The sequence below is a fragment of the Nilaparvata lugens genome, chromosome 8 (assembly GCF_014356525.2).
Source record: "Nilaparvata lugens isolate BPH chromosome 8, ASM1435652v1, whole genome shotgun sequence".
Taxonomy (NCBI): domain Eukaryota; kingdom Metazoa; phylum Arthropoda; class Insecta; order Hemiptera; family Delphacidae; genus Nilaparvata; species Nilaparvata lugens.
In genome coordinates, this window is record NC_052511.1 from 43401618 (window position 1) to 43415345 (window position 13728).

Consider the following 13728-nt stretch of genomic DNA (forward strand, 5'->3'; position numbering starts at 1 on the left):
TATATATATATATATATATATATATATATATATATATATATATATATATATATATATATATATATATATATATATATATATATATATATATATATATATATATATATATATATATATATATATATATATATATATATATATATATATATATATATATATATATATATATATATATATATATATATATATATATATATATATATATATATATATATATATATATATATATATATATATATATATATATATATATATATATATATATATATATATATATATATATATATATATATATATATATATATATATATATATATATATATATATATATATATATATATATATATATATATATATATATATATATATATATATATATATATATATATATATATATATATATATATATATATATATATATATATATATATATATATATATATATATATATATATATATATATATATATATATATATATATATATATATATATATATATATATATATATATATATATATATATATATATATATATATATATATATATATATATATATATATATATATATATATATATATATATATATATATATATATATATATATATATATATATATATATATATATATATATATATATATATATATATATATATATATATATATATATATATATATATATATATATATATATATATATATATATATATATATATATATATATATATATATATATATATATATATATATATATATATATATATATATATATATATATATATATATATATATATATATATATATATATATAGAAAAAGGGAAATTATTTTTTCCCTCACTGTCTCTCTTCCTCCCCCTCGTCCTCACTGGGAGAGGGGTGAGGGTGAGGGAGAGGGTGAGGGAGAAGGAGAGGGAGAAGGAGAAGGAGAAGGAGAGGGAGAAGGAGAAGGAGAGGGAGAAGGAGAGGGAGAAGGAGAGGGAGAGGGAGAAGGAGAGGGAGAGGGGGAGGAGAGGGGGAGGAGAGGGGGGCGCATGCGCAGAGGGGGGAGGGGGAGGGGGATTTGCGCAAAAATTTTTCCTTATTTCTCGCGGATTGCGCAAAAATTCTTCCTTGAACTCTTGATATTAGGCTACTTATGGAGGGATTCCTTTTCTTTTGATATTTGAAATTTGAATTCTATTATCCTTGAAATGCAACATTTCAAAAAACCATGTGTATACATCGATGTGCAATTGAAAAAGGAATATTCCTGCCATATCTCATCGACTTCTATCAACGCATCTGGCCCTAATTGCGTTACATACAGACAGACAAAAGCAAATCGAGTTGAAACATAGACCTCACCATGTTCGGTCAATTATACCTAATGTTTCATCCACACATTGGCCCAGTCGCTGGTCTTCCCATCCACACTGCAATGTGACCATTGTGTTGAATAAATGGAACACATTACAAGCCCCAAAAAATAAAAAAGTAACAGAATAAAAACTAGGCCCTAAGCAACTCAGTCACACTGAGAAAGGGCAGAGCAGATGACAAAACAGGAGACAACAGGAGCTTTGTTGACAACAGTGTGGATGGGTGGTTTGCCAGCGCTCACCTTCTCTGGCCTTCATTGACCTTTGCAGGGCTGGCCTTCACTCCACAAAAATCTGAGCAGTTATCCTTCCCACATTGAGTCCTAGAGCTCAGTATCATTAAATGATGTTAGAACTATATAGTGAATTCTATTTCTAGTGATTTGTCATGTGTGAATTGAATCAGTTGTTCATTGAAGTGATTTGATATTGATATTTTGACTTATTACTTTTAGGAGTCGTCATCATCAGCTGTTCGTGGGAGTGACTCCTCTGCTGAAGAGGAGGAAGGAGGTAACAATGAAAGATTGGGAGAAGAAGAAGTCAAACAAGAGAATGTGTTATACAAAACTACTCTCAAAAAAACCCATCTGTGTACATTCTGTACAAAACGTTTTTCTCAATCTTGTCATTTAACTGTTCATATGCGTACTCATACAAAAGAGAAGCCTTTCCAGTGTACAGTGTGTACTAAAATGTTCTCTAATTCTGCAAATTTGACTGTTCATATGCGTCGTACTCACACAAAAGAGAAGCCTTTCCAGTGTACAGTATGTACTAAAAGGTTCTCCACTAATGGTGAATTGACTCTTCATATGCGTACTCACACAAAAGAGAAACCTTTCCAGTGCACAGTGTGTACTAAAAGGTTCTCCTTGTCTGGTAATTTAAGCATTCATATGCGTATTCACACCAAAGAGAAGCCTTTTCAGTGTACAGTGTGTACTAAAAGGTTCTCCACTAATGGTGAATTGACTGTTCATATGCGTACTCACACAAAAGAGAAGCCTTTCCAGTGTACAGTGTGTACTAAAATGTTCTCCACTTCTTATAAATTAACTGTTCATATGCGTACTCACACAAAAGAGAAGCCTTTCCAGTGTACAGTGTGTACTAAAAGGTTCTCCACTTCTGGTGAATTGACTGTTCATATGCGTACTCACACAAAAGAGAAGCCTTTCCCGTGTACAGTGTGTACTAAAATGTTCTCTAAGTCTACAAATTTGACTGTTCATATGCGTACTCACACAAAAGAGAAGCCTTTCCAGTGTACAGTATGTACTAAAAGGTTCTCCACCTCTGGTGATTTAACAAGGCATATGCGCACTCACACAAAAGATAAGCCTTTTCAGTGTACAGTGTGTACAAAAAGGTTCTCCGATTCTGGTAATTTGTCTGCTCATATGCGTACTCACACAAAAGAGAAACCTTTCCAGTGTTCAGTGTGTACTAAAATGTTCTCCACTTCTTATAAATTAACTGTTCATATGCGTACTCACACAAAAGAGAAGCCTTTCCAGTGTTCAGTCTGTACAAAGAGGTTCTCCACTTCTGGTGAATTGACTGTTCATATGCGTACTCACACAAAAGAGAAACCTTTCCAGTGTTCAGTCTGTACAAAGAGGTTCTCCACTTCTGGTGAATTGACTGTTCATATTATGCGTACTCACACAAAAGAGAAGCCTTTCCAGTGTTCAGTCTGTACTAAAAGGTTCTCCACTTCTGGTGAATTGACTCTTCATATGCGTACTCACACAAAAGAGAAACCTTTTCAGTGTACAGTGTGTACTAAAAGGTTTTCTTTTTCTGGTAATTTAACCAGTCATATGCGTATCCACACCAAAGAGAAGCCTTTTCAGTGTACAGTCTGTACAAAAAGGTTCTCCATTTCTGGTAATTTGTCTGTTCATATGCGTACTCACACAAAAGAGAAGCCTTTCCAGTGTACAGTGTGTGCAAAAATGTTCTCTCAGTCAACAAGTTTGACTCAGCATATGCATACCCACACAGTTTAAACAAATCAATTTCTTCTCTACTGGTGTGTATTACATAATTATGTTATATGTTCCTGAAATTATTCAAATTTATTCATCCTTAATGAAAATTACAAAGTTTAAAACTTAAAGTATAAAATACATTACTTGAACTAATACATATCAAGCCTTTGTTTTTCAATTATCAATGTTACTTCATAATACTAGTTACCTCATTTATACTAGTTACTAATACTAACTCGTAGCTCATAATTTATACATTATATAGTTAAATAATAGTGTATCATGGTGATTGGAAAGTAAAGAATGTCTCAGTAGAGTTTCATTGTCAAATTCATTGACCTAATAGATCAAATTTTGTTAGCTTCTTGAGTTCAGCTTGTTCTTGCATCTATTCTTCCCTCGGCCTGCCTATGCATCTTTTATTTTCAGCTTAAGTAATCCAGTTCCCAATCCAAGACTATTTTGATAATGACATATTTAATAGTGAAGTCCCCAGGCCACGGTACAAACGGGCAGGTTTGATGATGGGGCACTACACAGGGTTATCTTCCTCAACTCATCTGTCTCTAAATGTTTTTGAAATATATAATATTAGAAAACATTTTAGACAATATACTTCAAATTCCGGCACATTATTCCTTTATTTTCATACAGATTGTAATATTTATCATTGTATTCATCAGATTTTTATGCTCTCTTATATGCTTAGAAAGTTGTCATTTATGTGTTATGAATATTTATGTACTATTTCTTCACAACATATTTGAATACTATGTATTGAAATAAACTCACATTCATTTCATTAGGAATGTTGTAAGAATTGAGTGTTACTAAACAACTTTTTAGGAACTGGGTACTGAGTGATTGAGTAAGGGTATTTTAATTTTGTTGCCAACCCTATTAAAGGAAGTGTAGTTTTGGCCTATGAAAGAAAAGCACTAAGGACTGTTGATTGATAAATGTCCCTATAATTGGCAGGCTTTAATAAGATGAAACTGAGCTTTTTGGTTTTAAATATTAGACTATCTATGTCCAAAGACTGCCTTTCACTATTATATTGATTTTATCCACTAGTTTTGATAATTATGAATATGTCCATTGATATTTTATTGTTAGTTTTAGTCTATGTATTGATTTATGGAATTCTAAGACTATTTTCAATTTTATTTTATAATAGTATAGTCTATGACATGTGAATAAATAGATAGATAGATAGAAAAATTGATTCTCCTGAAAATAAACCTATGCTCACTCTTTTGAGTTGCTTTCCGGATCTACTGTACTCGTTATTTTATTTGTTACTCTCATTATCACATACATTTTATTCATTTAAATGGTAGTCCTTGTAAAAAGTTGATGTCTATGAGATACTTTTTCCTACTTTATTCAATTTGTTATTGATCTAATTGCCCTATAAATACTTTAGTGATTGAAATGGCTCCAGTTCCTAGCGAGATATTTGATTGTAATAGGTGAAATGACAATGAATTTAGGAAAGAACATAATTCATAGAATAAAAACTGAGCTAATAGAATGAGAAGAGTATACAATTTATTTTGAGACAGGAAGCATAATATTAAGCAGATTACAATCACAATATGGTAATTTTAAAAGAAGATGAAACATTTTCTACAATTACGCATGATAGACTTTACAAGTATTTTATAAATTCAAAACGAATTATTGGGTATACTGCCTATAGAAAAAGATTCCCAACAAGAAGAGACAAATAATAGATATGGACATGCCAGTGACATTAAGATAAACAAGTAAGCTTATGGTTAGATATTGAAGTACCAATTTAAAACTTGACTTCAAAAACCATTGTAGTCTATTATTTATTCCTATTTCTTTCATTGCTAATTTTTATGTAATAAATTGATCAAATTCACAGTAGTTGTGCTCTTATTCATATGATTCCAGAATTACTCCTTCATAACTTTGATGTCTTGATATGTAAACCATAATTTTACAAAAAAAAACTTACAATGTTCCACAAATCATCTTGCACTTAGAAACTTGTCATTGAAACTTTTCGAACTAAAAAATCCAGTTCATCTTAATTTGAAAAAATAATATTGAAATAAATTCATATCTAATGTTATTGTATAGCTACTTGAGTTGTAAGGTCCCAGAGACTGGAGTCATATATCAATTAGTTGATGATCTATGATCTGAGTCGCGCTAGTGTGAGAATAGCCTTCTGGTAGTCATAGGGTGCAAACATAGTGAAGCGTCGAAGGTAGCTTCTAGTTTGAGAATTTTGAAAACTATGTATTTAAATGGGTCAATTCATAGTAGGGTATGAATTGGCCAATTTGATTGAATGCATTATTTCCCACACTATCAAGCTTGAAGCTTCCTTCTCAATTGCACAATATCTTAACCCTAAACCATATGCTGCACACAGGGGCATTAGTATTGTCCTGGACTGAAAGGTAACTTGTGGAATGATTCACCCCTTCCACATCATCAAGCATACAGTAGCAATAACATAAATTTGATCATCCAGCTGAGTTGTATCCTACTACTAGGATAAATAGTAACAGGTAGTATAGTATATTCAGTTGTATCATATGCTGCTATTACTTGAGTCATGCTGGTATTCTATAATTTGGAATAAATCAGTGCAGGCATGCACAATGGGCTCCCTTCTACCTCCTACCGCCCATGCACTGAAAAACTATACTCCATACAAAATTACTTTTGACTTTGAGGAATATGCAGTGCAGAGAAATGGAGGGAGATCAGCCAATTACAGTGGTGATGGATAGAGTCATAGATAGAAGCGCAGTTGCCAATTTGTCGATTAGAGTCAGTCGACTGAATGCTTTCAGAGATAAATTCCTCAAGTTTAAAATGAGCGCTTCAATACTCACTTGAAATAAGAGAATGCTGGCTGGTTCAGTACGGCACCTTTGCCGCCATTGTATGCCTTCTCTGCTGTGCATGTCCCTCTCATGTCAAAAGTAATTTTGTATGCAGTAAAGCGTGTAAAGGTATCTTGTCATCAAGGGTGCCTATCCTCCCTAACGTCTATGACGCCAATCCCCTCCTCCCCCCCCCCCCGAATGGACTAGAGATCCCCCCCTCATTTTTGGGACTTCCTGTTAAACAGGTGAGAGTGGGATGTGGGACTATTGAATAACAAGTAAGCTGAATGTTAAGGCTGTATGCCTCACAAACTACAACTTTAGGAGTCCTAACAGTGGCGTAACGTACGCCCCCGCGGCGTGGGGGGGCCCGGATAATATGTAGGCTAATAAAAGTTTTCTGAAAAAATAAAATTATCCGGTCTAGGGGGCCCAGGCTAGGGCCTGAAATGATAATTATATATTGCATACTTTAAAAAGAAAAATTAAATAATCGTGGAAGTAACTTTTGATAAAAAAGCAGAAGTTTTATTGTGGAAAATGACGTTTCATTCATTGTGTAAGAAGAAATATACAATAGAACAATGTTATCAGTCTGGTTATAAATTAATATCAAGAGAATACAAGTAGAAGATAATGATTAAGGCAAGAAAGAAAAGCAATCATTGTACAAATCTACTTGTAATAGTAATTATAGTTCCATTGACAGAGCTTCAATTTGTGTGCTGGTAGTGAGCTTACTGAAAAATTAGGAATGTTGTTTGTTTACAAAACATTAAAATTTATACATCCGGTGAGACAATCCAGACTGAGACTATATATTCAAACCACTTACTTATAGATAAGATTTACTTATTTTCTCTCTAATTCAAACAAAGTTTGTCAGAATGGTTTTAATAATTCATGAATCTCAAGACTAGATACTACTTACCAACTCTAGTTCTAGCTCTAAAGGTTGGATTCTATATTTGTAGCTTAAAACATAATTCTTCACTTGAATTGTAGAATTCAATCGATAACAAGTTTTATTTTTCAACTAAGCTATGTAATTCTCTCATGAAAGATGTACGTTCACATTGGAGATTAATGCTTGTGATTAAGGGAGAAGGGGGCTGGAGAAAGGTAGTACGATTTTAGAAGAGGGGCCCGGAATTTTTTCGCGGGGGGGCCCGGTTTGGAAACGTTACGCCACTGAGTCCTAAAAACGAAATATTGTAGCTTCAAGTACGTACCGTCGACCGAGGTGACTTTGTCTACCCCGGGGTGACTTTATCCCACCTCGCGGAAAAAATATTCAAATCAGTTTATCTCCGATCTCTGTTATCCGAAATCGATGTTCAACATTGATACCCGTAGCCCTGATCATTATCGAGGTTCTACAATCGATATCTTGTCGAATCTCGATATATTATATACAGTCGAACCTCTCTATAACGAACCTCCACTTAACGAAATACACATCGAATTTTTACCTGGTCCCATGACATTGTAGAGTTTTTGCTGCTTATTTACCTCTATATAACGAGTTTTCTCTTGACTTCAACATACAAAGTGAAGTGTGTATAGGAAGCAGACGGTCATTTTCAAGGAATTCTTTAGTTTCAGCAGAAAGGTCAATAGACTAAAAATAATGGCAATTCAGGTAGGAAGAAGGAAGAAGATAGAGTGGTAGACAGTCAATAGAGCAATAGAGGGTGAAACACATGTCGGAAATTGAATGCAAGCTACTGGAAATTGAATCCAAGAGCTTTCAAGTTGAAATAAAATTAATATTTTATCAAATTCCCTTTAATATTCTTATTAGTTCATAAAGTGTTTTATCATCATTTTCCCATGTCATTTGGGGTGGGCTCTCCGTATCAATTTGCGCCATTCTTCTCTGTCTTTTGTCGATGGGTTCATTATTGTAGACCAGGCAGGTGAACGACTGGACTTTTTTCCCATTCTTGCTTTTGTCACACATTCCAATTATTTGAACTGACTATGATGATGATGATGATGTTAATGATGATGATGACTGTGACAAACCTGAGGAGAAGAATCCGTCAGATCAAGAAGTTCTAGAGGCTTTCAAAATTATCAGGCAAGGATTAAAACTGAAAAATAGTGTACGAGACATGTCCGACTGTTTGAATAAATGTGAGTCGTTGATCAAACATGATGTTTTATTCAAATGCAAAATTCAACCGATATTACTCACTTTTCAAATATAAAACAAAAAAATAGGAAATGTGAGTTATTATAGTGAAGATATTGACAAAATAACCGTATTTTGCGTTCCATCTAATAGTATAGTATAAAAAGTTGAAAAATATTGCTACAGAATATGTACTTTGATTAAACTCTACTAATAAGTTAGTACAAATCAAGCTTTCTGGAAATAAATTGGTGAGTTTACTTACTTATTACGTTCTACAAATATTCAAAAAACATGTTTTCCATCGACAGCATGAATTTGCAAATTTCCATATTAATATTGGCCTAATAGGTACCCGTCCTACGCTCGTGATGATATGCTTCATGTACCATATTCATTTATTTACCGCTGTGATACGATATTATAAGATCCATAGGATCGTGGCAGTTTTCTTGACAGAACCTCTCAATCAGGGGTGCCCACAAGGGGGGGGGCATGGCGCAATTTGCGCCATCAACATTTTTGGGGGGGCATGATTTTTTTTATATTTTATGTCAACATTTTGAATCATGGCTATAAAATCAAGGTATTAAATAGAGATATCCGAATGTAGTTAATTTTAATACTTTTTCCCACCTTTACAATGTTATATTTTGCAAATTGTAACTCAATATAAAGCATAAAAAATACAATTGATAATATGAGTTGTATGCAGGAATTTTAGTAATTTTAAGCCTATGAGTTTGAAGGTAAATCTTTGACAAAAATAAATTATAACTTCATCATACACTATTATTCTGATTTTCTTTGCTTGATTTTAATTTTTAATGGTCCTGTGTTTGAGTTTCCTTGCTGTAGCAACCTAATTTTCTTAAAAGCACAATGATAAGTTAAATTGTAATGTACATTTTAATCTAATAATTATTTTAATTTCGAAGGCGTTTCATGATGATATTAATGTCTCTGAAATGGGAATGTAATTATCAACAACATCGCAAACTCTAGTGAATTTGACAGAAGAAAAAACTTCTCTTGTCAAAAATTTGCGAAAAATATCAAATGAAGTCAATTTCAATCTTTCAAATTTACACCCTATTTACCACACAGTAATCAAGTAATATTTTTCACAACTGTAGGCTACTCATATAAAATAGTATGATAATATATTTAGTATTCCAATAAAACATTTAGTTTTTGAAAAAAAAATGATATTTTCAAGCCCCAAAATCCATTGAAGAATTGCCGAATTGTTTGATCAAGAGATTCAATTGGTTGATGATAAAGTTCAATTGCGCCGTGAACATAGATAATTTGATCTTAATCAAGTGCAATGTTTTATAAAAAGTTTGGAGACAAAAGTCGCGTTGCCAATACATACAATAGAAATGATATACTCATAAATCATTCGTAAACAGTACAGGGGAAATACTTTCACCATTGAAAATATTCATTTGCCCCCATGCAAAGCCTATGGTAGTAATTGGAATACTGTGTATCCTTTCCTGCTCAAATCAAACATGCACTGTAGCCTACAGAAAAGTCACGACATGCCAATTGGAGAATTTTCTCATTTTCAATTGATATCTTCTCATTTACAGTTGACGATTTCTCAAATATAATTTCACTATTCTCAATTGCATATGATGACTTCCCAAATACAATTGACTGACTATTCTTATCTACATATATGGCATTCTCTCAATTATAAGTGACTCTTCTCAAATACAATTAATACTTTCTTAAATTAACTTGATACTTTCTCAAATACAATTGGAAAAAGTGTAGTTAACCTCACCCCTCCCAAGCGTTCTTATCAATGCTTTTCTGATACATTGATATGAGAAATAACGCTTATTGCTTGAATTCAACTTGAGAAAAACTGAATTCAAGCTCATTATAAATATATAAGGTTGATTTTTGAAAATCTGAATTATTTGAATAGTCATTGCTCTATGTTCAATGAGTGTTGAACGAATAAATTTGACTAATATGATCAATCTAATCTGTCGAAAAACTGCTGAATTTATAATTGGAAAAACGTTGAAGATGTATCAGATACAACAACCAAGCTTCTATAAGATTAAATTGTACAAAGTTTAAATTCAAAGACATCTTCTTATCTTGTATCAGTCTTATTCAGAAGCGGTTGGTTATGTTGAGTATTATGGAAAATAAAAAGATGAATGTTTCAATTGGTTGAAACTTTTGAATTGGGATTTTATCTATGTAATAATTTAAAGGGAATCTGATAGGATACATTTTTTCACAACCTGTCCTCATTTTGGTTTTTCCAAAAAATGAATAAGATGATTTGAATGCCTCTTTGAAAATAATCACAAGTTTTTCAATACATGGATATAGTTGCTTTATTATTGGGAATAATGTAGATTCAGAATAGGAATTTGAAATTGTTGGGTAGAAAACTATCTTCTTTGATCAGCACCAATGAACGTCTCCATGAATGACCTTGCCATTCAGAGTCATACCAATCTTTCTCAATGAGAGAGAAACTGTGATGATTCTTTTTTATAATTTTACTGTTTATAAAACGCTTCTTTAGGTCTATACTGATTGATACAACAATAAATTCTTATTTAAATTGCATACAAATCAATCTTCTACAAGCTTAGTTGTCTCAAGCTCGTCTTTTCTCCAATTCATAATGCATTCGCTTCAAACGTGAAAAGGTGGAGAATTCCGTCAATTTTGTAGTCAAGTGGAAAAGAGTTGACATTACTGCCCACTCTTCGCCAATCAAATAAAAAAATAAAATACAGTACGGTAGTCATTCTATTCCAATTTTTCCACTTTTTGGAATGAACAAATGAAAGTTTCACACACATACTTCAACAGGAGAGAGAAAAACAACACAATAAAAACTTCCAACACAAAAGAGCTTCAAAATTTGAGACAGAGAATAATTTCTCAGCATCGAGAGACTCCGAGATAGAAAATACAGTGTACATTTAAGTCAGACAGAGACAATCTTATTAGTTGGAGGAAAAAGAGGTTGAATAACCCTGAAAAAGTTAGCCATATATTTTTCAACATACTTTTAGACTACCTTGAAAAGCTTAGAAGAATGAGCTGTGGTATGAGATGTATCTATCCTTATTTCTGATGCCCCTTCATGGGATGCCCCAAACAAGAACGCGTGCATTGCTAGTCTCAAAAATAATATCAAAAAGATACTTCATTTCTATTTAAAAAGAAATAAGAAACGATGGTATATATTTTTGCAATATTATGAAAACAGAAAGAATTCCCCACAAAGAACAAAGGTAAATAATGTCCTTTGGAAGATTAGAATGTAAGATGTGAATTTTACTGTCATACACTGACTAATATTAAAAACTGAAGGGTTGGGAATTGTGATACTTTGGGGGGGGGGCATGCGCCATTGCCCTTGGGGGGGCTGGGCACCCCTGCTCTCAATAACGAATACCTCTCGGCAGCGAATTTTTTCTCTGGATAATCGACTTCGTTATATAGAGGTTCTACTGTAGTTGAATTATCGAGATAAAACCTAATTGCTTGCTTCATCTTGTGATTTTGTTGTCGGAAATTTCGTATTAGAAAATTTATTTCTAAAAGACTTATGATATTGGAGAGCACATTTTGAGTCTGCCTTTTTATTATATTTCAATTGGTATATCCATAATATCCATATAGTTGAACTGGTTAGGGTTCTGTTACTAGTAAAATACAACGAGGTTATTTTTAGCTTAAACTTGGGGTGACTTTGTCCCAGTGATATTATTCAGGATATGATGCAAATACAATTCAAAATATCATGTATTCTACCCAATAAAACAAAATATTCACCTTGCTTAAAATTAATATGTTCTAAATATTCATTTTTTGCTGATTTTGCAGTAGGATCCATCATGCCATAATATTTTTAGGCAGCAGAAACTGAAATATTTTTCAATAAATCATTTGTGATTTTTTGAAGTGGATTTCATTTGTTTTTCATGTAATTGTTCATTTTAAAGGTTAAAAGTTGGTTTTACTTTGTCTAACTCTTGAAAAATAACTTTTTTCCATATATTTTTCAAAGTGAAACAAAAGTCACCCCAACCCCTGATTGACATTGTCTCTTATTTTCAAAAAAATATATCTGTGTTAAAGTTGAGAAAAATACTAACTTTTAAAATAAAAAAATACTCATAAAACATTGCAGAGTGCAATAAAAAATATTGCAAGAGATTTGTTGCAACTTAAGTATTGATTGCAAGTTGTTTTAAATGTCAACTCCCCAAAATTGGGACAAAGTCACCCCGGTTTACTGGTACCTTATTTTCCCAACTGGAACTGTTATTCTCACTGTAGCCGAGCATCTGGTTAGAATTCCTCTTGGACCCGGTGCTGGAAGGTGAGGAGACTGCTTGCTGTAGTTCAGTCTTTTTCCTGGCGAGGATAACACTAGGGGCCGGTTTCCGAGCTCGGGATTTAGCTAAGTTCTAGACTTTGCTGGAGTAAGAAAATTGGCTTTCCAAAACGAGGCGTAGTCTTAGTCTTAGTCAAAGTCACATTTAAATTAAATTTCGAAAAACTAGGAAATTCAACACAAAATAGAATAAAGAGAATATAGTGTAAAGCTTCAGCTATTTTGAACTATTCAGGAATGCTTCATTTTGTCTAGCAGAAACGTTTCCAATAATTATAGAGATCAGAAAATAAAAATTTATTTTGCTGCAATTATTTACTGCAACTACGCCCCGTTCTGGAAAGCCAATTTTCTGACTCCAGCTGTTTAAAGATGTTCTTGTAGATGAATGTTCTCGCGTTTATGTGCATGTACTGAAACGATACACTCCTGAATATTCAATGTGACTGTTTGATGTCGATCAATTACCTAGTTAATCAATATTGACAAAATTGCCGATTGATTGACAAGTTGAAAGCCTGTCAGCTAATCCAAGTGCGGGAAAATTCTCAAATTAAAATTCTCGATACGATTTCCAAAAACCAGTAAGCTGGCGCTTACACTGATCATAAGTAATTTATTTCAGCAGGAACTCATCATTTATATCGTAGGGAAATACAAAGCAGTAATGAATATATATATATATATATATATATATATATATATATATATATATATATAATATATATATATATAATAATAATAATAAAATAATGAATGAAATAAAATTATTAGAGAGAATCTGTTCTATAGGTTAAAATTAATCCCCCCCAAAAATTTATATGACGCTGTTGGCATCATGTCCCACCCTGTAGGCACCCCTGAGGGGGGGGAATACCCCCAAAGGATAGAGGGTCCTGGGTTTTTCCCAAAAATTTTTGATTCGAAGATGTTTTAATATATGCTTCATTTTTCCAGTTTTATACAAATGTGG

General features: G+C 32.4%; 1 protein-coding gene across 2 annotated transcripts; it reads left to right on the plus strand.

The window, feature by feature from the left end:
* Positions 1-1143: 1143 nt before the first annotated feature.
* Positions 1144-4577, plus strand: LOC120352751 (zinc finger protein 26-like). 2 transcript variants are annotated; one of them, XM_039434819.1, is made up of 2 exons: positions 1144-2226; positions 2311-4577. In XM_039434819.1, the coding sequence occupies exons 1-2, from the start codon at positions 2003-2005 to the stop codon at positions 3371-3373; spliced, it is 1287 nt and encodes a 428-aa protein (XP_039290753.1). In that variant the 5' UTR covers positions 1144-2002; the 3' UTR covers positions 3374-4577. The 2 variants fall into 2 exon arrangements, with proteins under 2 accessions (XP_039290753.1, XP_039290752.1); XM_039434818.1 differs by having other exon boundaries at positions 1144-4577.
* Positions 4578-13728: the final 9151 nt, after the last annotated feature.

Coding starts and splice junctions, on each gene's coding strand:
- LOC120352751 (XM_039434818.1), top strand. CDS start 2,003: ATGCGTACTCATACAAAAGAGAAGCCTTTCCAGTGTACAGTGTGTACT.